This window comes from Artemia sp. Qi Xiang Cuo, chromosome 21 (genome assembly GCF_049724085.1).
Source record: "Artemia sp. Qi Xiang Cuo chromosome 21, ASM4972408v1, whole genome shotgun sequence".
Lineage (NCBI taxonomy): Eukaryota > Metazoa > Arthropoda > Branchiopoda > Anostraca > Artemiidae > Artemia > Artemia sp. Qi Xiang Cuo.
In genome coordinates, this window is record NC_142814.1 from 3,808,225 (window position 1) to 3,830,850 (window position 22,626).

General features: G+C 34.1%; 1 protein-coding gene across 1 annotated transcript in view; it reads left to right on the forward strand.

Annotated features, from left to right (window-relative positions):
* The first annotated feature begins 259 nt into the window (after positions 1-259).
* Hmgcr (HMG coenzyme A reductase) overlaps positions 260-22,626 on the forward strand; it is a 184,313-nt gene continuing 161,946 nt past the window's right edge. The window contains 3 exon segments of the mRNA XM_089107011.1: positions 260-329; positions 4,412-4,584; positions 21,850-21,961. Of these exon segments, the coding sequence (XP_088963137.1) occupies positions 296-329; positions 4,412-4,584; positions 21,850-21,961 (319 nt within the window). The 5' untranslated portion in view covers positions 260-295.

Genomic DNA, 22,626 nt, shown 5'->3' on the forward strand with positions numbered 1-22,626 from the left:
CGAAATTACGTTACTGATTTTAACCTGAGTACTCTCCTGCGGTTTATTGAATAAAAGATATAATACCATTACCCTTAATACCATTGTGATATATACGTTTTTGATAGGCAATAAATTAAATCCTTCCTAATATGGCATGTTTAAAATGAGGTAGGATATGGATCAATTTACATATGGTTGAAAGTGAATTGACCTTCTCATTTTGATTTGTTTTTCTTTTGGTCACTGAACTGGCAATAAGATGATCTAAGATATGTTTTATCAGTTGTTCCAGAGATGTCTTACATGTGTCATTATGGAATTTAAAAATAGATCTATTAATATAGAACGTAAGTTTTTGATTATTTTAAAAGAGCTGATCTAGGCAACGTTCCTTAAGCCGTATCTAATTTCAGGTTTTTCTGGAAAACTGGTAATCTGGGTCAAGGCAGCATCAAGGGGGAATGCCGGGTTAGACCCCCCCCCCCCCCCGAAATTGTTGTCTTAAACGTAAAAAAGTAACAAAAATGCATATAATTTTCTTTGATGTGTTTTATGAAGCTTTTTTTGTAACCCCCTCCCTCCAAAAAATACCCCCCCCCCCTGAACAAAAACCCAGGTTGCGGTCTTGATCTGGGAAGTGTAGACCGCTACTGCCGTTCTCGTTTCTGGATATGCCACATAAAACTTGCCACAAAAGACGCCAAGAAATAGGAAGCAAAGATAGGTTGTTCCGTTTTCTTGGAGCTTTATCTAACAATAAATTTGAAAAGGAAGGAATGGAATCTACTAAGAAAGATAAAAGAGACTTCTAAAAACTCTTAGAAATGGTCAGATAAAGAGACTTTCTCACTAATTTAAATCTGGAAGGACAAATTTGGTGACCAAAAACTGAACGGAAAACCGGAGAACTGAGACAGGTAGCAGTCTACTTAGCTATGTAGACTGCTATCTGTCTCCCAGTTTTCCAGAACATGCAGATTTTAGACGCACTATTAATACTTATCCTTTTTTTCATGCCTAAAGGCCGTATGTGACAGCTTCAAGTTTCTGTGATAATTGCAAAAAAATCGTGCGTTTGGCTGGATGACCATGTAGATGAGGAAGATCGGATCGAAGTGTGTACATACATTGCTGTGCTAACGAAATTTTTTAGATACGACCTTCGGGTGCGACAGTGACGTTATGCGTTATATTTCGTTATATGTTTAATTTCAGATACGACCCTTGGGTGTGACAGTGACGCTATACGTTAAATTAAATTATGTGCTAAACTTCAAATACGACCTTTGGGTGTGATCGCGACCTTATATGTCAAATTTCAGATACGACCTTTGAATGCGACAGCGACGTTATACGATCGGTTTTGGTGTCCGATACAATCTCTTTGATGTCCGAAAAAAATTTTATTGCCTCAAATTTTCCAGCTTTTTTTGTACCATAGTGTTTATTGCAACCCAAGGCCGTTTCCCGGGGGTGGGGGTTACCCGTTTTGAACCCCCCCCCCCCCCGAAATTTTTGACCGACTCGAAAATAAGTCGAAAATTAGTAAAACCTAGGTAAAAATCAGTAAAATTAGTCGAAAACTGAGTCAAAAATTAGTAACCCCCCCCCCCAAAAAAAGTTAAAAATTAGTAACCCCCCCCCCCTGAACAAAAATCCTGGATACGGCCCTGTTGCAACCTATTACAATTAATTTACTTGCACGTATGTTCATGACGCCGTATTTTCAACAAGAGTTGAACATTTTAGCTCAAAGTGATCATGAGAAAATTTTAATGCCCCGAAGATCCTGATTCTTGTGATACCATGATGTTTACTGCAATTCATGTAATTCATGGATTTTTAAAGAAGATTTCAGTACCTCAAACTCACCAAACGTCGGGGTCGAGATGGTTTTACATTAAAAAACAAAATATAAAAATGTTGTTTGGAAAATCTAGATACGAGAAATATGTGTACCTAAAATTCCAAAAGAATATAATAAAGCTCATTAAAAAATACTTCTTGTGTATTTTCTATAATTTCTTAATTTCTAGACTATAATTTCTTGTGTGACACCTTCTGACATACGTTTGCCTCAGGAGTGCAGGCAAACCAAGTTGATGTAGTTATAGATATAGACCTGAGCCAAAGTCAGCGCGGACTAAGTAAAGAGCGACCTATCTCCCAAGATTTATTTGTGTTCTATTCCCAACCACTTTAAAGAGATGGGGGATGGGGACTTAGATAGGGGCTCTTTAAGTCGGAAATTGAAAGTTCTAGTGTCTTTTTAAATGGTGAATGGAGAAAGGGAATGGAGAGCATCCAGACACTCTTCCCGTGCAGTTTTTTTTTGTCCGTGGGTACCCCCACGGTACCAGAACTAAATCTTGAGGCAACTCTTACACTCAGTGTAACCGAAAGGAAAAATTAGGTCCAGGTCGGGCGTATCCTATGCAGCCCCTGGGTAACGGTCCCAAATTATCCTGTTTTGGGCTCATTTGGGGCATACATTTGGGGGTCATTTTTTAAGAGATACATTATAGTAGAAAAGGTAGGCCTGCTGCACTTTGTTAAAACTTTTAATATTGCAAGGACTTCAAATATGTATAATGGAAGGTACCAGCCTGATTTGTGGCCTTGCAGCTCATCCCTCCTTAATTACCATCTTTTTGACAGAAGTAGTAGATTTTGGACCTTATGGACAGGTTGACCGTGTTGCGTCTTGCTTGAAGTAAAATTCTGCAAATATTCTCAATACATCATTGAGCTAATGCCAGGATGCAGAATGATTCGGTACAAAAATGTGTCCTGATTCAGAGCAAAAACGAGCTGTCTTGACTTGGTGCAATAGTCTAGGCTGGGGGATTCCAATGGGACGGTGCGAAAACAAGTTAAGCCCTGAATCAGTGCAAAAACAACTGAAGCCTTAACTGATTCAGTGCAAAGAAGAAATAGCGTAATCTCAATGTAAATATTAGCGAAATTTTAATTCCACGGAAAAACCTAACAAGTCCATACTTTTTGCCAAAATGAAGCATAGCGAAGCCAAGTCCCGGTGAAAAAATGAACTACGTCAAAACTATAGCCTATACACACATGAGCAAAATTATGACTCAGTTTAAAAATGTTCCAAGTCCAAGTTGGGGAATTCCGGTGATACGATTCCAAAAAAACCTGACTCATTTCAAAAACAGATACTTCAAGCTCTAGACTAAATTGATGGCGTCAAAGAAGTGCGTATGTCACACCTTTTTTGAACTGCAATCACACGATTATTTTCAATATACGTGAATGGAGAGCAAAAGCACCAATCCTGACAATACTCCTTCCCACCTCTTTTAAAAAAAGGTTGACATATTCTACTTTCTAGATGCTATAAGGGATTCTAATTTACGTCACTGTAGCACCAAAGGGAGACCATGACTCCTCCAGCTCTGGATCACCCTACCTTCAATATTTAGCAGCGAGCTAGTCATTATGATACCTTGTTTGAAACGAACTAATACGAGGATTTTCATTCTGAATCATTGAAGAGTCAAATCAGGCCAACCCATCCACCCCACTGTCAAATTTTATTCCAAAGGTTGGCATACTATACCTTATTTGAGCTGAAGTCAAACAAGGGTGTTCAACCTATATGGCACCACTAACCCCTAGTAAATTTTAAGCATCTTCACGAATAAAAATAATATACCTAGTTGTATTAACGTTCTCTGTTCAGGAACTTTTTTGCCATTGTGGTTGGTAGCATTTAGACCTTAAAAACGTTTCCGAAAAGTATATAATCTCGTTTCTCTGGGGTAGATGGATGAATTAAGCACCCCTTGATCTTAATATAAGGCCCCATCTACCCAATCATCTATGTATGAATTAGCTTTTTGGGAGAAAGTAAATTTTTGCAAATGTGCCAACATCAGATTAATTGTATGTAAAATTTCGTAAGTCATGGATGTTATTCTAACAATCTAGAGATTCTGGAAAGGAACTGGGTGCCCAATCGACCCTCTTGTTTATGTGTCTGTTTCCACTAATAAACTCTTAACTATTTCGTTTTTTACTACCTTCTACAGCACATGCTTGATATATTGGTAGCTCAAGTCCTTATTTGTTATTTAGAATTGTGGTATAGTAATTTTGGACTGTTTACTAAAACGACATTCTGGATTAAAAAAAAAGGTTACAGTAAAAGAAGAGAAAAATGACGAAAGTTATTTCCGTTCTAAGTCCTTTTCTCCAGGATCATGGCCGTTTGCCATCTCTTGCCCCTTCCCTCCCTTGGCCAGATGAGAGCATGTCCAGATCAAAAGAGGCTATGCAACTCAACCTTCTTCGGTATCTGGTAGTTAAAAAAAAACAAAAAAAACTCAGCTGATGTTTATTATATGGGCGCTTCAAAAATGAATCCTTTTCTTCACTATATTATTGTAAATCATTACTGTTATTTCAGGATTTCGCATGGGTATTGCCTCAACTGTTTTTGGTCACCATGGAAGACTATGCGCATCATATCCTTGGGAGGTCATTGTGGCAATGTTTACAATTACTTCCACACTCCTCTGTGGTCAATCTAGGTATCCTTTTAGATCAACTTCGTTTTATGGGTCTCTGGATATTAACAAGGTACATATAGCTTTGTTTCTCTGTCCTTCTTCGTTCCTCTCTCTTTCTCTTCCTTCCCCCCTCTCTCTCTCTCTTTCATTACTCCTTATTATGAGTTCAAATGTAACAGTGGTTTCAAACTGCCATTCCGAAAAGTAGCAACATAAGAATGTATGTAATAGATAGATAGATAGATAGATAAATCTTTGTGTTTCAAATGGCCAAGGGTCATATACAAAAAAAAAAAAATCACACTGTAATATGGTTACTGATTGGTTAGCTTAAAATGGTCCACCAATCAGGAACAATTTTACGTCTTTATGGACCTTATGTAAACCAGTGTAATAGGCTTACTTAGCCAATTTGAATTAGAGAATTAGCCTACGGGTTTTTTATTATTAAATTGCAGAAAATTCTGATTCGGAGTTTGCTATAACCTACTATTACCACTACTAGAAACTCACCGCAGCACCAAGCCGCCTGAAGCCAACACAGCTGCGCACGCTCCTCCTCCATCCCAATCTATTCAAAGCCTCTCTCTTAAATCTTTATTAATGATATCTTCCCACCCCAACTTATGGAGGATCTGCTTTCCGTTTAGCCCTACTGCATTTTTTTTCTATTCGTTCAATCTTCATTTGCTTATGCAGTATTTGGCTGGTTTTCCAACCAAATACTGCAGTTTTTTACTATTCATTCAATCTCCATTTGCTAATGAAGTATTAGGTTGGTTTTCCAACCAAATACTGCATTTTTTTTCTATTCATTCAATCTTCATTTGCTTATGCTGTATTTGGTTGGTTTTCCAACCAAATACTGCATTTTGTTTTCTATTCATTCAATCTTCATTTGCCTATGCAGCCTTTGGTTGGTTTTCCAACCAAATACTGCATTTTTTTTTTCTATTCATTCAATCTTCATTTGCGTATGCAGTATTTGGTTGGTTTTCCAGCTAAATACTGCATTTTTTTTCTATTTATTCAATCTTCATTTGCTTATGCAGTATTTGGGTGGCTTTACAACCAAATACTGCATTTTTTTCTATTCATTCAATCTTCATGTGCTTATGCAGTATTTGGTTGGTTTTCCAACCAAATACTGCATTTTTTTCTATTCATTCTATCTTCATTTGCTAATGCAGTATTTGGTTGGTTTTCCAACCAAATACTGCATTTTTTTCTATTCATTCAATCTTCATGTGCTTATGCAGTATATGGTTGGCTTTCTTACCAAATACTGCATTTTTTTTTTTCTTTCAATCTTCATTTGCTTATGCAGTATTTGGTTGGCTTTCCAACCAAATACTGCATTTTTTTTTATTCATTCCATCTTTATTTGCTTATACAGTATTTTGGTTTTCCAACCAATAAACCAACCAAATACTGCATTTTTTTTCTCTTCATTCAATCTTCGTTGGCTTATGCAGTATTTGGTTGGTTTTCCAACCAAATACTGCGTTTTTTTTTCTATTCATTCAATCTTCATTTGCTAATGCAGTATTTGGTTGGTTTTGCAACCAAATGCTGCATTTTTTTTTATTAATTCAATCTTCATTTGCTTATGCATTCTTTGGTTAGCTTTCCAACCAAACACTGCATTTTTTTTTATTCATTCAATCTTCATTTGCTTATGCAGTATTTGGTTGGTTTTCCAACCAAATACTGCATTTTTTTCTATTCATTCAATCTTCATTTACCTATGCAGCATTTGGTAGGTTTTCCAACCAAATACTGCATTTTTTTTCTATTCATTCGATCTTCATTTGCTGATGCAGTATTTGGTTGGTTTTCCAGCTAAATACTGCATTTTTTTTCTATTTATTCAATCTTCATTTGCTGATGCAGTATTTGGTTGGTTTTCCAGCTAAATACTGCATTTTTTCTATTTATTCAATCTTCATTTGCTTATACAGTATTTGGTTAATACTGCATTTTTTTTATTCATTCAATCTTAAGTTGCTTATGTAGTATTTTGGTTTTCCAACCAATAAACCAACCAAATACTGCATTTTTTTATTCATTCAATCTTCATTTGCTTATGCAGTATTTGGTTGGTTTTCCAACCAAATACTGCATTTTTTTTTTATTCAATCAATCTTCATTTGCCTATGCAGCATTTGGTTGGTTTTCCAACCAAATACTGCATTTTTTTTATTCATTCAATCTTCCGTTGCTTATGCAGTATTTGGTTGTTTTTCCAACAAAATAATGCATTTTTTTTTCTATTCATTCTATCTTCATTTGCTAATGCAGTATTTGGTTGGCTTTCTAACCAAATACTGCATTTTTTTTTCTATTCATTCAACCTTCATTTGCTTATGCAGTATATGGTTGGCTTTCTAACCAAATACTGCATTTTTTTTTATTCGTTCAATCTTCATTTGCTTATGCAGTATTTGGCTGGTTTTCCAACCAAATACTGCAGTTTTTTACTATTCATTCAATCTCCATTTGCTAATGAAGTATTAGGTTGGTTTTCCAACCAAATACTGCATTTTTTTCTATTCATTCAATCTTCATTTGCTTATGCTGTATTTGGTTGGTTTTCCAACCAAATACTGCATTTTGTTTTCTATTCATTCAATCTTCATTTGCCTATGCAGCATTTGGTTGGTTTTCCAACCAAATACTGCATTTTTTTTTTCTATTCATTCAATCTTCATTTGCGTATGCAGTATTTGGTTGGTTTTCCAGCTAAATACTGCATTTTTTTTCTATTTATTCAATCTTCATTTGCTTATGCAGTATTTGGGTGGCTTTACAACCAAATACTGCATTTTTTTTTCTATTCATTCACTCTTCATTTGCTTATGCAGTATTTGGTTGGTTTTCCAACCAAAGACTGTATTTTTTTTTCTATTCATTCTATCTTCATTTGCTAATGCAGTATTTGGTTGGTTTTCCAACCAAATACTGCATTTTTTTCTATTCATTCAATCTTCATTTGCTTATGCAGTATATGGTTGGCTTTCTTACCAAATACTGCATTTTTTTTTATTCATTCCATCTTCATTTGCTTATACAGTATTTTGGTTTTCCAACCAATAAACCAACCAAATACTGCATTTTTTTCTCTTCATTCAATCTTCGTTGGCTTATGCAGTATTTGGTTGGTTTTCCAACCAAATACTGCGTTTTTTTTTTATATTCATTCAATCTTCATTTGCTAATGCAGTATTTGGTTGGTTTTGCAACCAAATGCTGCATTTTTTTTTATTCATTCAATCTTCATTTGCTTATGCATTCTTTGGTTAGCTTTCCAACCAAACACTGCATTTTTTTCTATTCATTCAATCTTCATTTACCTATGCAGCATTTGGTAGGTTTTCCAACCAAATAATGCATTTTTTTTCTATTAATTCGATCTTCATTTGCTGATGCAGTATTTGGTTGGTTTTCCAGCTAAATACTGCATTTTTTTCTATTTATTCAATCTTCATTTGCTTATGCAGTATTTGGTTGGCATTCCAACCAAATACTGCATTTTTTTTATTCATTCAATCTTCATTTGCTTATGTAGTATTTTGGTTTTCCAACCAATAAACCAACCAAATACTTTATTTTTTTCTATTCATTCAATCTTCATTTGCTTCTGCAGTGTTTGGTTGGCTTTCCAGCCAAATACTGCATTTTTTTTATTTTCATTCAATCTTCACTTACCTATGCAGCATTTGGTTGGTTTTCCAACCATATACTGCATTTTTTTTTCTATTCATTCAATCTTCATTTGCTGATGCAGTATTTGGTTGGTTTTCCAGCTAAATACTGCATTTTTTTCTATTTATTCAATCTTCATTTGCTTATACAGTATTTGGTTAATACTGCATTTTTTTTATTCATTCAATCTTAAGTTGCTTATGTAGTATTTTGGTTTTCCAACCAATAAACCAACCAAATACTGCATTTTTTTTATTCATTCAATCTTCATTTGCTTATGCAGTATTTGGTTGGTTTTCCAACCAAATACTGCATTTTTTTTTTATTCAATCAATCTTCATTTGCCTATGCAGCATTTGGTTGGTTTTCCAACCAAATACTGCATTTTTTTTATTCATTCAATCTTCATTTGCTTATGCAGTATTTGGTTGGTTTTCCAACCAAATACTGCATTTTTTTTCTATTCATTCTATCTTCATTTGCTAATGCAGTATTTGGTTGGCTTTCTAACCAAATACTGCATTTTTTTTTCTATTCATTCAACATTCATTTGCTTATGCAGTATATGGTTGGCTTTCTAACCAAATACTGCATTTTTTTTTATTCGTTCAATCTTCATTTGCTTATGCAGTATTTGGTTGGCTTTCCAACCAAATACTGCATTTTTTTTTATTCATTCCATCTTCATTTGCTTATGCAGTATTTTGGTTTTCCAACCAATAAACCAACCAAATACTGCATTTTTTTTCTATTCATTCAATCTTCATTGGCTTATGCAGTATTTGGTTGGTTTTCCAACCAAATACTGCGTTTTTTTTCTATTCATTCAATCTTCATTTGCTAATGCAGTATTTGGTTGGTTTTGCAACCAAATACTGCATTTTTTTTTATTCATTCAATCTTCATTTGCTTATGCAGTCTTTGGTTGGCTTTCCAACCAAACACTGCATTTTTTTTTATTCATTCAATCTTCATTTGCTTATGCAGTATTTGGTTGGTTTTCCAACCAAATACTGCATTTTTTTTTTCTATTCATTCAATCTTCATTTACCTATGCAGCATTTGGTTGGTTTTCCAACCAAATACTGCATTTTTTTTCTATTCATTTAATCTTCATTTGCTGATGCAGTATTTGGTTGGTTTTCCAGCTAAATACTGCATTTTGTTTCTATTTATTCAATCTTCATTTGCTTATGCAGTATTTGGTTGGCATTCCAACCAAATACTGCATTTTTTTTATTCATTCAATCTTCATTTGCTTATGTAGTATTTTGGTTTTCCAACCAATAAACCAACCAAATACTTTATTTTTTTCTATTCATTCAATCTTCATTTGCTTCTGCAGTGTTTGGTTGGTTTTCGAACCAAATATTGCATTTTGTTTCTATTCATTCAATTTTCATTTGATTATGCAGTATTTGGTTGGTTTTCCAACCAATTACTGCATTTTTATTCTATTCATTCAATCTTCATTTGCTTATGCAGTATTTTTGTTTTCCAACCAATAAACCAACCAAATACTGCATTTTTTCTATTAATTCAATCTTTTTGCTTTTTTTTCTATTCATTATTTTCTATTCAATTATTTTCATATTTGTTACTTTCATATTCATTATTATTCATTATTTTCTATTCATCATTTTCTATTCGATTTCTTTTTTCTATCCATTCGATCTTCATTTGCTTATCTTCATTTGGTATATGGGCTGTATTTGGTTTGTTTTCCTTTATTATAATTAAAAAAAAAATTTCTCTACAGAATAAGATTTTAAAAGAAAAGTGAAGTTCTACATTAAATCAAGGATGAGCAGAAATAAAGTCAAATTAATTTTTCAAGCGCAGAACTAACACAAATCACCATCAACAAATAAATTAAACCCAAAACGAACAGAAATTTTTATAAATAACCGAGTCAAGCTCAAAACGAACGAAAACTAGGAGGAGTAGGGCTAACACCCTCCTTGCTTTCTAAAGACTAGAACATAACTTGCACGTTACTAAGAGCAATGCTTATTTCTAAGTAACTGCTCGAGAAAAAAAAATTCATACACCTGCAAACAACAATGTCTCTACCGCTCACGGAACGCAGAGTTTTCAACCACATTCCAAACACGTGACGGTACCTGATTCCAAACACGTGACGTGCAGTATTGGAAAAAACACTGTGAACAAGGCGTTCCCAAAAGCAGTGATTCATAGTTCCGTAGCTGAAAAGTTTATATCATTAGAAAGAGTTTGAGGTTTTTCCTTTGTTTGACCGTTTCTTCCCTATTTCTACCTTCCGTCGTCAGACTAGAAGTTACTCGATGGATGTCATTCAAATATATTGAAAAGAGATGAGGGCCCTGGGGAACGCCATTAAAACATTACTGTGTCTTCAATTCATGTATTCCAGTCCCACATAGAGAGATTGGTCAGTTTAATAGGATTAGATAATTGAAAATCATTACCTTTACCCCGGTCATTCAATTTTTTGATTTCAATTTAATTGGTGATTAAATTTAATATGATTAGATAATTGGAAATCATTACCTTAACCCCGGTTATTAAATTTTTTTAGTTCAATTTAATTGGTCATTCAATTTAATATGATAAGATAATTGGAAATCATTACCTTTACCCCGGTCGTGCGATTTTTGGGTTCAATTTAAATTATAATTCAGTTCAATTTGATTAGATAATTGGAAATCATTACCTTTACCCAGGTCATTCAATTTTTTGATTTCAATTTAATTGGTCATTCACTTTCATATGATTCGATAATTGGAAATCATTACCTTTATCCCGGTCATTCAATTTTTTGAGTTCAATTTAATTGGTGATTAAATTTAATATGATTAGATAATTGGAAATCATTACCTTTATCCAGGTCATTCAATTTTTTGATTTCAATTTAATTGGTCATTCACTTTCATATGATTCGATAATTGGATATCATTACCTTTATCCCGGTCATTCAATTTTTTGAGTTCAATTTAATTGGTGACTAAATTTAATATGATTAGATAATTGGAAATCATTACCTTTACCCAGGTCATTCAATTTTTTGATTTCAATTTAATTGGTCATTCACTTTCATATGATTCGATAATTGGAAATCATTACTTTATCCCGGTCATTCAATTTTTTGAGTTCAACTTAATTGGTGATTAAATTTAATATGATTAGATAATTGGAAATCATTACCTTTACCCAGGTCATTCAATTTTTTGATTTTAATTTAATTGGTCATTCACTTTCATATGATTCGATGATTGGAAATCATTACCTTTATCCCTGTCATTCAATTTTTTGAGTTCAATTTAATTGGTGACTAAATTTAATATGATTAGATAATTGGAAATCATTAACTTTACCCAGGTCATTCAATTTTTTGATTTCAATTTAATTGTTCATTCACTTTCATATGATTCGATAATTGTAAATCATTACTTTATCCCGGTCATTCAATTTTTTGAGTTCAACTTAATTGGTGATTAAATTTAATATGATTAGATAATTGGAAATCATTACCTTTACCCAGGTCATTCAATTTTTTGATTTTAATTTAATTGGTCATTCACTTTCATATGATTCGATGATTGGAAATCATTACCTTTATCCCTGTCATTCAATTTTTTTAGTTCAATTTAATTGGTGATTAAATTTAATATGATTAGATAATTGGAAATCATTACCTTTACCCAGGTCATATCAATTTTTTGATTTCAATTTAATTGGTCATTCACTTTCATATGATTCGATAATTGGAAATCATTACCTTTATCCCGGTCATTCAATTTTTTGAGTTCAATTTAATTGGTGATTAAATTTAATATGATTAGATAATTGGAAATCATTACCTTTACCCAGGTCGTTCAATTTTTTGATTTTAATTTAATTGGTCATTCACTTTCATATGATTCGATAATTGGAAATCATTACCTTTATCCCGGTCATTCAATTTTTTGAGTTCAATTTAATTGGTGATTAAATTTAATATGATTAGATAATTGGAAATCATTACCTTTACCCCGGTTATTAATTTTTTTTAGTTCAATTCAATTGGTCATTCAATTTGATATGATAAGATAATTGGAAATCATTACCTTTACCCCGGTCGTGCAATTTTTTGAGTTCAATTTAATTTATAAATAAGTTCAATTTTATTAGATAATTGGAAATCATTACCTTTACCCAGGTCGTTCAATTTTTTTATTTAAATTTAATTGGTCATTCACTTTCATATGATTCGATAATTGGAAATCATTACCTTTATCCCGGTCATTCAATTTTTTGAGTTCAATTTAATTGGTGATTAAATTTAATATGATTAGATAATTGGAAATCATTACCTTTACCCAGGTCATTCAATTTTTTGATTTTAATTTAATTGGTCATTCACTTTCATATGATTCGATGATTGGATATCATTACCTTTATCTCTGTCATTCAATTTTTTTAGTTCAATTTAATTGGTGACTAAATTTAATTTGATTATATAACTGCAAATCATTACCTTTATCCCGGTCGTTCAATTTTTTGATTTTAATTTAATTGGTCATTCACTTTCATATGATTCGATAATTGGAAATCATTACCTTTATCCCGGTCATTCAATTTTTTGAGTTCAATTTAATTGGTGATTAAATTTAATATTATTAGATAATTGGAAATCATTACCTTTACCTAGGTCATTCAATTTTTTGATTTTAATTTAATTGGTCATTCACTTTCATATGATTCGATAATTGGAAATCATTACCTTTACCCCGGTTATTAAATTTTTTTAGTTCAATTTAATTGGTCATTCAATTTAATATGATAAGATAATTGGAAATCATTACCTTTACCCCGGTCGTTCAATTTTTTTGTTCAATTTAATTTATAATTCAGTTCAATGTGATTAGATAATTGGTAATCATTACCTTTACCCAGGTCATTCAATTTTTTGATTTCAATTTAATTGGTCATTCACTTTCATATGATTCGATAATTGGAAATCATTACCTTTATCCCGGTCATTCAATTTTTTTAGTTCAATTTAATTGGTGATTAAATTTAATATGATTAGATAATTGCAAATCATTACCTTTACCCAGGTCATTCAATTTTTTGATTTCAATTTAATTGGTCATTCACTTTCATATGATTCGATAATTGGAAATCATTACCTTTATCCCGGTCATTCAATTTTTTGAGTTCAATTTAATTGGTGATTAAATTTAATATGATTAGATAACTGGAAATCATTACCTTTACCCAGGTCATTCAATTTTTTGATTTCAATTTAATTGGTCATTCACTTTCATATGATTCGATAATTGGAAATCATTACCTTTATCTCGGTCATTCAATTTTTTGAGTTCAATTTAATTGGTGATTAAATTTAATATGATTATATAATTGGAAATCATTACCTTTACCCAGGTCATTCAATTTTTTTATTTTAATTTAATTGGTCATTCACTTTCATATGATTCGATAATTGGAAATCATTACCTTTATCCCGGTCATTCAATTTTTTGAGTTCAATTTAATTGGTGATTAAATTTAATATGATTAGATAATTGGAAATCATTACCTTTACCCCGGTTATTAATTTTTTTTAGTTCAATTTAATTGGTCATTCAATTTGATATGATAAGATAATTGGAAATCATTACCTTTACCCCGGTCGTTCAATTTTTTTAGTTCAAATTAATTGATAATTAAATTCAATGTGATTAGATAATTGGAAATCATTACCTTTACCCAGGTCATTCAATTTTTTGATTTCAATTTAATTGGTCATTCACTTTCATATGATTCGATAATTGGAAATCATTACCTTTATCCGGGTCATTCAATTTTTTGAGTTCAATTTAATTTGTGATTAAATTTAATATGATTAGATAATTGGAAATCATTACCTTTACCCTGGTCATTCAATTTTTTGAGTTCAATTTAATTGGTCATTCAATTTAATATGATTAGATAATTGAAAATCATTACCTTTACCCAGGTCATTAAATTTGTTTTGGAAAAATCGCATGGTCGACTCTTTTGAACGCTTTTAAGATGTCCACGACTATGGTCGCCACTTTCTACTTCCGATTTAATGCATCGTTAATCATAGACGTCAAGTACTGAACTGTTCAAGTTCAAGTTCAATATAGGTTTTAATTAAAAAAAAAAACATAAACATACACTTAACACAATTCCTTGTGCACGGATGCACGTTTGGGCCCGTAATAATTGTTCATTTTAAATACAGCATGGCCTCCTCTCCTTTCCAATTTTCAGCCCGAACCACCATCAATGACCAATAAATTTAACATAACTTTTCCTCCGCTCACACCCCTTGTAGTATCAAACTAAAATATAATAAATAATAATAATATAAAAAAATCCTAAACATAAAAACAAAATAAATAAATATAATAAATAATTTTTTAATCTTTTAGATATGTTTTTACATTCTTTTTAAAGGAGCTGTATATAATATTGCACTCCTAAACTTAACTGGTTTACATAAAAAAAATCCTCTCAATAAAATGAGTAATTACTATATATATATGATAAATTTCACAATAACGAGACTGTTATTCTTCCCGTTAATTGATTACCATTCGCTAAAAAATCAAACGGTTCGTGGTAATGAACTGTAAGTAAGGAGCGATGTATGAACTTTGTGTAAGTAAGAAACTGAGTCTTGATAACAGTGGATACATCAAAAGAATCAAATTTTGATGCTTATTCAAAATCTACAAAATTCATGAAGTCTAATATTACCCTTCAAAAGTTACGAGCCTGAGAAAATTTGCCCAGTTTTTAAAAAAAGGGGGGACACCCCTAAACATCAAGTGATCTTAATGAAAATCACAACGTCAGATTTAGCGTGTCAGAGAACCCTACTGTAGAGGTTTCAAGTTCCTATGTGCAAAAATGTGGAATTTTGCATTTTTTTTTTTGCCAGAAGAAAGAACATGGATACATTTTTATTTATTTTTTTTTCCTTCAGGGGTGATCGTGTCGAACCAGTGATCGTAGAAGATAGGGCTCATTTGATTGAAATCAAAAGTTCTAATATAGTTGAGGGAAGATAGCCCCCCTCCCACGTTCATCTCTGCATAAAAGTCACCCGATCAAAATTGAGCTAGCTGTTTTTTTCAGCATAGTCGAAAAATCTAGTAACTATGTCTTTGAGGATGACTTGACCCCCCGCAGTCCCCGGGGGAAGGGCTGCAAGTTATGAATTTTGGTCATTGCTTACATATAGTATTGGTTATTTGGAAGCATACTGACGTTATCCAGGGGATATTTTTCCGGTGGAGGGGGCGTTACGTTACAGGATCTTTCCATGGAGGAAATTTTTGTGGGAAAAGAAGAATTCTACGTGGAAGGGGAGCTCGATTTTCCGGTATTATTTGAAAACGGTCAGAAATTACATGAAAAAACAAGTTTTTTCGGCTGAAAGTAAGGAGCTACATTAAAACTTGACTTAACGCTCTTGCTCAGAACGGTTACCAGCGTACAGGGAACTGATTGATAGTGCTGTCAGTCTTCTCCAGGTTTTTCTTTCCCGGGCTAGTGATGGGGCCTCGTGTGGGTTGATTTTACGGCTGAGGAGTTGTTGGCTTATGACATCAGCCCGCCTGGTGCGCAGTCTTCCTTTAGGAAGACCGGCCAGCTATTTTCAGAGGGGTTAAAATCCATGATATTCTTATAGGGGTGCTTGGCGGGAGGTGGTGTAGGTGGCCGTACCACCTCAAGAAACGAGTATCTACTTGAGGAGAGGGATTTGCTAGCTTGAAGGTTGTCAGGATCTTAGTGTTGCGGATCTGGTCATACAATTTGAAGCCTTCTATTCGATGCAGGTGTCTAGTTTGAATAGCATCGAGTTCTCTTAGCTGTGTCTGAGCTATCGGCCACGTTATAGAAGAATATAGCACGATGCTTAAGACTCGAGCTTGGTTTGGGCTTGTAAATTCGAGCTTGGTTTGGCGACTATTTTGTGGTTTTAGGAAAACTGCCCTCTGGAGTTGTCCAAATACAGAGTTTGCCTTGGTTGATCTGGCAGAGATTTCAGTGTCAAGTGTGCCGTTTAAGGGTGTAATTGATCCGAGATGCGTGAACTGCCTTACTAAGTCGACAGCTTGGCCGTTAATCTAAAAAACTTAAGGGTGTCGTTGAAGCGGTCTTATCTATGGGCATTATCTTTGTTTGTTTTTTTCCAGTTGATTTGCAGCCCTATTCTAGAGGCTGTAGAGCAGAGTGTCTCGACTGGAGACATAAGTTGGTCAAGATTGTCATTAAGGAAATATTAAAATGAACAAAAATTATTACGTATATTAGGGTTTCCCCCTAATATAACGAAGGTTCCTCCCTCGTTTCTTCAGTAATAAGAAAAGAAACGAGTCACAGTATTGTAAAACACTTTAGGAATATACATAGTGGGCAATATATTACTTTATTGGGGATTATAGAGGTATAATCTCTATATAGATATCATATCTATATAAATCTATATAATCCCAATATAGATATTGGGGATATAGAGGGGATTTCGAGGGTAAAGAGAAGCGATATGCTTTTAGGAATGTGATTTTTTTTAGGAATTAAATGTTTATGATTGTTTTAAAGTTATTTTCAGAATTTTTAGAGTTTTATTCGGACATAACGTTCTCCTTAATCTTTATCATAACAACTATTACCACTTCATGAACAAATAGTCTTCCTTTTCCTTCTTTGCATCCTTTACTAGGTTGCAGCTACCGCTGCAACCACGTTGAGAGTAATTGGCATGCTAATTAGTAATTAGCAACCTGTCCAGTTGTCTCTATAAATACTTGCATACGATACCTATGCACAAACCAGTTCTTATAAAGATTAATTTAAAAAAAAACTTTCCGAATAAGAAGTTTTTCAAAGAAAAGTAAAGACCATATTAAACTTAAGATCAAAATAAATTGAAACGTACAATAACTCAAACTCAAAACGACCAGAATTACTATTAAAGATTAAATGAAACCCAAAACGAACAGAAATTAAATAAACAATCATAGCCAACAAATATACAATTGTCTTGGCTTAGGCTACTTGACTTAAGGCTCCTGCCGAGGGTTCGGCGTAGAGAGTGATGAGACCAGGCGCCTCCATGTTGACCTCTCGCTTGCCACCGGGATGTGGGTTTGGGCGAGGAATTCATCGGCTTTATCTTTCAACCTATTGGGGGGGACGTCCTCTGGGTCGCTTCCATCCGTGTAGGGTGGGGTCGAAGTCGAATGCGACCCGTACTGGGGCGTCGCGTGACATGCGGCGAAGGAGGTGGCCGTGCCACCGAACAGTACGCTGGGCGAGCTGCGTCGAGAAAGGAGTTTGTGTCGTACGTGACAGAAGGGCCTGGTTGCTAAAAAAGTCGGTCCAGTGAAGTCCCTCGATTTTTTGGAGATGTTTCGTCTGTGTGACATTGACGGCACTGAGGATAGATTTTGCAGCTGGCCACGTCTCCGCTTCATATAGCAGCACGGTACTGACTGACGCATTGTAAATGCGCATTTTTGTAAAGCGGCTTATGTTTGGCTTTCGTCAGATGCTGCTAAGCCTCCCAACAAGGAAGGCTTAGCAGCATCTATATTAATACAATAGGTACTAATATAAATGAAGAAACAAATCTTAAAACGAGTGAAACTTAAATTGAATATGCAAATGAAGCTTGAAACGAACAAAAATCACTACAAGAGTTTGGGTTTTCCTTCCTTCTCTCACTATAAAAATTTAAAACTTTCTGCGTCATTGGCGCTTTACTGAAAAATATATGTGTCTTGAACGGTCTTGGAAAGTATAAATCAAATCAAACTAAATATTTAATTTATAATGAGTTGTTCGCTAGTACCCGTCGATGGCAGTTCATAATTTTTTGGATTTTGTGCAAATCGTGGATATTGGCGAATGACTCGCTTTATGGTTGTTAGGTATTTGGTTTTAATTCTTATAATTTTTGGCTTTTATTGAATTTTATTCATCTTTTTATTTTTTATTCATCATTTTTTATTCATATATTCATATTTTGAATTTTATTTCTAATCATTTGAGCCCCCTCCGAAGCTTAAAAGACCACCTCTTCCTTAAAAACCTTATATGCAACCGCAGCATAAGTTACTACCCTTCCCCCGGGCTATGGGGGTTATGTTGACCCCAAAGTTTTTGTTATCTGATCATTGGACTCTTTTGGAAAAAATGGCTATCTCAAAATTTTGATCGGATGCAGTTTAGGAAAAAAGAGTCGGATGGGGGATTGGGGTAGATGCCCTCCGACTACTTTTAACTCTTAAGAAAGAAACTAGAACTTTCTATTTCCAATCAAATAAGCCCCCTCTGAAGTTTATGCGACCACCCCTTCTATAAAAACCTTATGTCTTCCCGGGGCATAACTTATAACACCTGCTCTCTGGGGGGTTGTGTCAACCCCGGAGTTTTTGTTATCTGATATTTGAACTATTTTTAACAAAATGGCTATCTCAAAATTTTTATTAATTCTGTTTGGGGGGAAAGGGTGTGGGGAAGGCTAGTTGCCCTTCGATCTCTTTTGTCTCTTAAAAACTGAGCGAGAACTTTCAATTTCCATTCAAATTAGCCCCCTCTGAAGTCTATACGAGCACCCCTTCCATAAGAACTATATATGCCCCCAGGGCATAGCTTATAATGCCTTCCCCGGTCTCTGGGGGGTTTTGTCGACTTTAGAGTTTTTTTTTGTATATCTGATCTTTTAACTATTTTTAACAAAATGGCTATCCCGAAATTTGTATCAGATGCATTTGGGGATAAAAGGGCGTGGGGAGGGGGCTAGTTGCCCTCCGATCACTTTTGATTCTTTAAAAGGGCACTAGAACTTTCAGTTTCCAATCAAATGAGCCCCCTCCGAAGTTTATACGACCCTCTTTCCATATGAAGTGTCTCTGGGGGAAAATAATAGATAATAAAACATTGAAGCCTTTTGGCCTTTACTATAGGAAACACTTTAGCGTTGCCTCTCATTTACAATCCCATTGTAATGTATATTTATATGCTTATGCTTGATTTTTTCCAAAATCTTGCAGATACAATTTAGAAGATTCAACTTTGAGCATGAGCGAAAAATCTTAACAAGTCCGGTGAAATCACATCAGGGGAGGTTTATGAGAGCAATCGAACCTTGAAACTCACATTTTCGTATTAAAAAAAAAAAAAAAAAAAAAAACTACCGTTCGAAAATTCGTGTTTTCGCGTGTCATCGCGAGTAAAAAATTATCAAACAGTTCGTGGTAACGAACTGTAAGTAAGGAGCGACCCGGCTCAATGGTAACCGAAACTCTAGAAAACGGGTTTTTGATGCCAATAGATATATCGAAAGAATAAGATTTCAATGTTGATTTCAAATATATAACTTTCATCAAGTTTAGAGCTACCCATCAAAAGTTACGCGCCTGAGAAAATTTGGCTGATTTTCAAAAAAAGGGGGAAAGACCCCCTAAAAGTTATAGAACCTTAATGAAAATCACACCATCATATTCAGCGTATCAGAGAACCCTACTGTAGAGGTTTCAAGCTCCTATCTACAAAATTGTGGAATTTTGCATTTTTTGCCAGAAGAAATATCACGGATGCGTGTTTATTTGTTTGTTTTTTTTGTTTTTTTTTTTCCCCAGGGGTGATCGTATCGACCCAGTGGTCCTAGAATATCGTGGGAGGGCTCATTGGAACGGAAATTAAAAGTTCTAGTGCCCTTTTTAAGTGACCAACAAAAATGGAGGGCAACTAGGCCCCCTCCCACGCTCATGTTTTTACCAAAGTCACCCGATCAAAATTTTGAGATAGCCATTTTGTTCAGCATGGTCGAAAATATGATAAATATGTCTTTTGGGATGACTTAATCCCCCGAAGTACCCAGAGGGAGGGCTAAAAGATATGAACTTTACCCAATGTTAACATATAGTATTGGTTATTCGGAAGTATACAGAAGTTTTCAGGAGGTTTTTTTTCTGCTAGTGGGAGGGAAGGGTGGGTCGGGGGTTATGTTGGAGGATCTGTTCATGAAGGAAGTTTTCATGGGGGAAGGAAATCGCCATGAAGGGGGCGCCGGACTTGCCAGCATTATTTATTGGTTATTGGGAAGTATACAACCATTTTCAGGAAGGATTTTTTCTGGAGGGGGGCTAGAGGAGGGAGTTACTCTGGAGAATATTTCCGTGGAGGATGTTTCTTTGGGGTAAGGGACATTTCTATGAAGGGGGCGCCGGATTTCCAAGCATTATTTAAAAAACGATCAGAAATTAAATAAAAAAAAACCAAGTTTTTTCAACTGAAATGTAAGAAGGAATATTAGAACTTAAAACGAACAGAAATTATAACGTATGTGAGGGGGTTCTCCTCCAAGTCAATACCTCGCTCTTTAAGCTACAGTTTTTTTTAGTGCTTTCAAAAGAGCTATCTATTCTAATTAAACGGCCTTTGTGATTCAGGGGTTTGTGAATCAAATTTTTTTTTTACTTTTAACGTAAAGAGCTTGGTATTGACTAAGGGCAGAACCCCCTCATATACGTAATAACATATACGTAATAAAAAAAAAACAATAAAAAAACAAGCGATACGGCTCAATAGTAATCGAAACTTTTAAAAACGGAATTTTGATGTCAATAAATGTATCAAAAGAATGTGTTTATAATGCTGATTCTAAATATATAAATTTTATTAAGTTTAGTATTACTCATCAAAGGCAACAAGCCTGAGGAAATTTACTTGATTTTTTAAACAGGGGGGAAACATCCCCTACAAGTGGAAGAATTTTAATGAAAATCACAACGTCAGATTCAGCGTATCAGAAAACCCTATTACATAGGTTTCAAGCTCATATCTGCAAAAATCTGCAACTTTGAATTTTTGCCAGAAGAAAAATATACGAATATAGAAGTTAGTTACGTAATTTAATTTGTAAAGACATTCATTTAGCAAAAGAAAAGTAAAATTTTTATGCAAATAAAAGCTGCATTAACTAAAAAACGATCAGAAATTAAATAAAAAAAACAAGTTTTTTAAACTGAAAGTAAGGAGCGACATTAAAACTTAAAACGAACAGAAATTATTCCGTACATGAAAGGGGCTGTCCCCTCCTCAACGCCTCGCTCTTTATTCCGTATATGAAAGGGGCTGTCCCCTCCTCAACGCCTCGCTCTTTACGCTAAAGTTTTTTATTGTTTTAAAAAAAAATTGTGAGACAGTCAAACTTTAGCGTAAAGAGCGAGGCGTTGAGGAGGGGACAGCCCCTTTCATATACGGAATAAAGAGCGAGGCGTTGAGGAGGGGACAGCCCCTTTCATGTACGGAATAATTTCTGTTCGTTTTAAGTTTTAATGTCGCTCCTTACTTTCAGTTTAAAAAACTTGTTTTTTTTATTTAATATTCAGTGAGAGCCGCGCATTGTAAGCAACCCCATTTATGTTGGTTTGATAGCCTGATTTTAATTTTTTGTGTGCCATTAATAGTTTCGGTGAACGGTTTCATGTTTGATATGTGCAAGACTTTGGTCAATGGTACTTGTAGTTCTACTGAAGTAGTGGGTAAACCATAGGCGATTACTGGTCGTATTAATGTCGGGTTTATACATCTCGTTAATTATGTTTTGTTTTCATAGGAATCTCAAGCTGTTGACGCTGTTATCATGACTATTGTACGCAGCGTTGCCATTTTATATAGTTATCAACGAATAAAGTCTTTAACCAGAGTGGAATGTAAACTTGTTCTTGGTATGTTTATTTACTCTTTTAATAGAATTTTTCTTGTTCTAATAAGCTCACACAGATGTTCACACAGGAGAAAAATCCGCTTGTCAGGCAATTTAATTGTCAACTTTTAGTGATTTTGTTTCTGTTTCAAGCGTTTTGTTGCGTTTTGGAAAAATTCAAGTTTATTGGGCAACTAGGCACTTTATCCTTCACTACAGAAACCACCGTGTAAATTATTGGTTTATTTTTTTGTTGCGATTTTTGTTGCTGTGTCAAGTAATCTATGGTGTTTTGGAAAAATTCAAATTTTCGAGGCAACTAGGCACTTTTTTCCATACTATAGAAACCACCGTGTAAATTGTTGGTTATATTTTTTGTTTGTTGCGATTTTGTTGCTGCGTCAAGTAATTTGCTGTATTTTGGAAAAAATGAAATTTACGAGGCAACTAGGCCCTTTTTTTCATACTACAGAAGTCAACGTGTAAGTTGTTGGTTCAATTTTTGTTTGTTGCCATTGTTTTTCCTGTGTCAAGGAATTTGTTGTATTTTGGAAAAATTCAGATTTTTTGGGCATGAGACCCCTTTTCTACACTACAGAAACCACCCTGCAAATTATCGGGCCATTTTATTTTTATTACTTCGGCACTTCAATTTTTCTGTTAAACTAGTAAATGATAGGCTTTACT